Source organism: Chondrus crispus, genomic scaffold, assembly GCF_000350225.1.
Source record: "Chondrus crispus Stackhouse genomic scaffold, scaffold_1, whole genome shotgun sequence".
Taxonomy (NCBI): domain Eukaryota; phylum Rhodophyta; class Florideophyceae; order Gigartinales; family Gigartinaceae; genus Chondrus; species Chondrus crispus.
Genome location: NW_005178809.1, coordinates 459409 through 462857, shown reverse-complemented (window position 1 = coordinate 462857; position 3449 = coordinate 459409). Strand labels below are relative to the sequence as shown.

At 50.7% G+C, this 3449-nt stretch overlaps 1 protein-coding gene across 1 annotated transcript; it reads right to left on the bottom strand.

Moving 5' to 3' along the window:
• Window positions 1-992: 992 nt before the first annotated feature.
• Window positions 993-3383, bottom strand: CHC_T00010193001 (PAP/25A associated domain family protein). Its single transcript, XM_005711773.1, has one exon. It carries the CDS (start codon window positions 3381-3383, stop codon window positions 993-995), a length of 2391 nt encoding a protein of 796 aa, XP_005711830.1.
• Window positions 3384-3449: the final 66 nt, after the last annotated feature.

Below are 3449 nucleotides of genomic sequence, written 5' to 3'. Positions count from 1 at the left end.
GATGTTGCGACAATGCAAGTTCGAAATGATTACACTCGATATGGCCAGGACGAGGGTGGATGCGTTCGTGATGCTTTGTTCATAGAACATGATACGATGCCAGGGACATGCTTTGCAGAGAGGGCATGGGCATGTTTCAAGCCCAAGCTACATGCTCTCCTGCTTGACTCAAGAATAAACTCTCGACGAACCGTGGCATTGAACTTGTACCAGGCAGCCCTTCTGGCATGTCTAAAAATGAGTTCTTACGCTACTGTAATACAGCCGCGAGAGAAGCAGTTGATTTGCGTCGTAGATGTGATGATGTCAAAGTTTGTCGAGTTAGTCAATCGTGCCATGCGTTCACGCATGGCGGCATCACGGAGATGCCGTCTTCCGCTGTCTCAGGTCGAACTGCGATATTTAACTTTTCACGCTTTTCAGAGCGGTATTGCGAAAAGGCTCCGAAAAAGACGAGGCATGCGAAAAAGGACAGAATCTTGTCTGCGAATGGTCCAAGAGCGCCTCGATGAGTGCGCAGACTGTTTGCGAAAGCAACACGACTCTTCGATGCAGGGCGTCGCGAATCGTATCAACCAAACCTCTTGTACGTCTTTATGGAGGTTAAGACTTTGATCACTTGAGCACGAGGAGTGGACCATTCAAACCCTTGATACTGCAACAATCCATTTTCCTGAGTGCTTGTAGGAAATGAGTGGCAACAAGGCAAATCGTGCGTTACAACAAAATGGAAGATTTTTGTAAATCATTTAGTTTGCTTTTTTTGCAATCATTAAGCTTTTCTGAGGCATTTGTGCCTGGGTTCCCTGAATTAACTCATCTACATGGATAAAAATCAAATTTGTCCCACGCCACCATTGAATGGGCTCCATACGCATTTGCTGACCGTTGTGCGCATCCAATGGAAGGAAAAGAGGCAGAGAAAGTCATTCCGGATCGATCTGACAGGTGCTGATCCTTGAATGTATTTCGAAGCCAGAAGCCCCTACAAGCTACATCCATTCTTCACAAGCTGTCTCAAAGTCGCCAGTCTCAGCGATCATTTCATATGCACGCATCATTTCCTCTCGTATGACTGCGACTGCACCTCGCTCCATCCCTCGCGAAAGGTCATGATCGATATCGAAGGGGTCCTCGATGCAAAATAAGTGCTTAGATTCCAAACGAGGTTTTCTCGGGAACGGTATACGACCTCGTTCCCTGGAAGAGGCAGGCAACTTTGCCGGCTGTTCCTTGATTCCGTTCGCCTTTTCTTCCTCGCGTACCTTGCTTTCTTCGGCATCTGTTTTCTTTCGAGCGTCAAGCGCAGTCTTCGCAGCTTCGTAGGCAATTTTGTATTGCTTCTGCTTGAATTCCCATTCTCTATACACACTTTGCTCATCCCAGCCACGTATCGATCGTGGGACCTTCTTACCCATTCGTATTGATGCTAAATCTGTGCTGTAGCGGAATGTGTACGTAAAGTAGCGGAAAAATCCAAGAAGAAGCTCATGAACCGGAGTGTGATTTGCAGATTGAAAAGTTTCCGGAGTCACCGTTCGATCAAAATATGTGTTGTACAGTTTGGATTTTCCCTTCCCCACCATTTCCTTCGGTACATTCTGACCCTTTGATAGTCGCTTTCCATTGACCATGCGCTGCAAGCACGGCAATACTGGCGGACTCACCGTTTGCAAGTAGTGAATAACCAGCAGCGTATAGGCATACGAACTCAGCGTTCCATGATATGCGTCGTTTAGATCCCTGCGCTTCGCCCACAATTTAACGAGAATGCAGACATATCGAAAGCGTTCGTCGAGATCCACATATGCCTTGAGAAGTTCTGTATTTCGTACAGCGAGGGTGTTATTCACACATATATCTACTTGAAGCTTTGATTTTGGGTCATGCATCTTAATGACCGGAACCCTTGCCTCGAGTACCTTGCTTAGTATCGATATATTGTTTTCTTCCATTATAGTGGCAAGGCGGGCAAGAATGACTTTCGGGGGATCCGGCACGCCTGCCTTAGTTCCATGTTCGGCGGCCACGTCATCCGGCATATACAGTGACATATCTACATCAGCCGATCGGAGGCCAAGACCATTACCCGCAGAACCATACACGTCAATACCCGCACCAGGCCACTCGGCAGAGATGACTTTTCTCAACCTATCGAGCAATTCCTCACGCACTTCGACAACCTCCAGCTCTGGGGTGATCTTCGGAAAGATGTCTTCTATCTGTTGAACAAGTTCCGCCTTTGCTCGGTCGGAGAGCCGTTTGCACACCGGTTTGCTCGGAATACAAATGTCCAATATCCGAGAAACGACCCTTCGACGTCCAGCTCTCCTCCTTTCGGCATGCTCCCAACGCGCATCGCGGAGTGTTTTCGCATTCGCACGCGGCGGGGTAACATGTGCATTTCCGCGAGGACCTGGTGTTAACGTCGAATCGCCCTCTGACAGACGTTCGCTCTCACTATCGCTGGGGTCGATACGAGTTGCTTCCGCAAATTGGCGGACTAGAGCATCTTCGAGCATAAAAGGTGCGCGAGCGTCAAGCGCAAAGCCATTCTCCATGCCTTCCGTTTGGTTTGGTGGGGTATAGCCGTTGGCAAAGGCTTCCGGTCCGAGTGCGATGCGATCGGAGTTGGAGGTTCCAGACTCAAAGGCCTTTGCCGCTTCGAGCAAGTTGGATAGGTTCGGGCTCAGAAAGGGGACGAGGGGCGTTTGCGGGGCTGAAAGCGTGAGTTGCGGCGGTATGGAGGGTGGAGCAAGGTCCGCAGTAGGGCTTATGGGCAAACCGGAAGTGGGGGCTGCAACCGGAGAGTGCGGAGTGGGAGGTCTGTTGTCATGACCGGGTGGAGGGGCGAGAGGATTGATACGTTCTGCCATTCCAAAGCGGGAGCTGTTCAAATTGATAAGGACCGGATTGGCAGGATCTGTATGTGGATAAAAAGTCAAGCCCGCGTCAAATACAGATTGCTGAAATTGAGGATTGATTACGAAGTAGTGGTAGAAAGCCGCGGGCTGTGCCATGAAAGCTGAGATGTGTGTGGTCCACAGACGGTAGCTGGCGACGATGCGAGGGTCGTCCCACAAAGTGGTTGTAGGTTTCTTCTTCCATGGGCCAGAGACAGGGGCGGAAGCAGGGGACCTCGGCGGTGTAGAGTTATGCGGTTTGTAGCGTCGCGTAGACTTGCGGGTGCGATTATGTCGAGACGGGGAGGACGGAAGGTTGGACTTTCCATTGATGGGACGCTCGTGAGGACCGGAGAGGGATGAATTCTGATGGGGATCGGGGGTGGGGGTTATGGCAGTTATTGTGGTGACAGTTGAAGGAGGATGCGATGGAGGGGTCGGTTCGGGCAGCTTGCCGGACACAACGGCGGCCCAAGACATGGCGGACGCAAGAAGGAAGGAAAAGGGAAGGCAAGGAAGGGGAAGCGGGGAAGAGGGGGGAAGGGG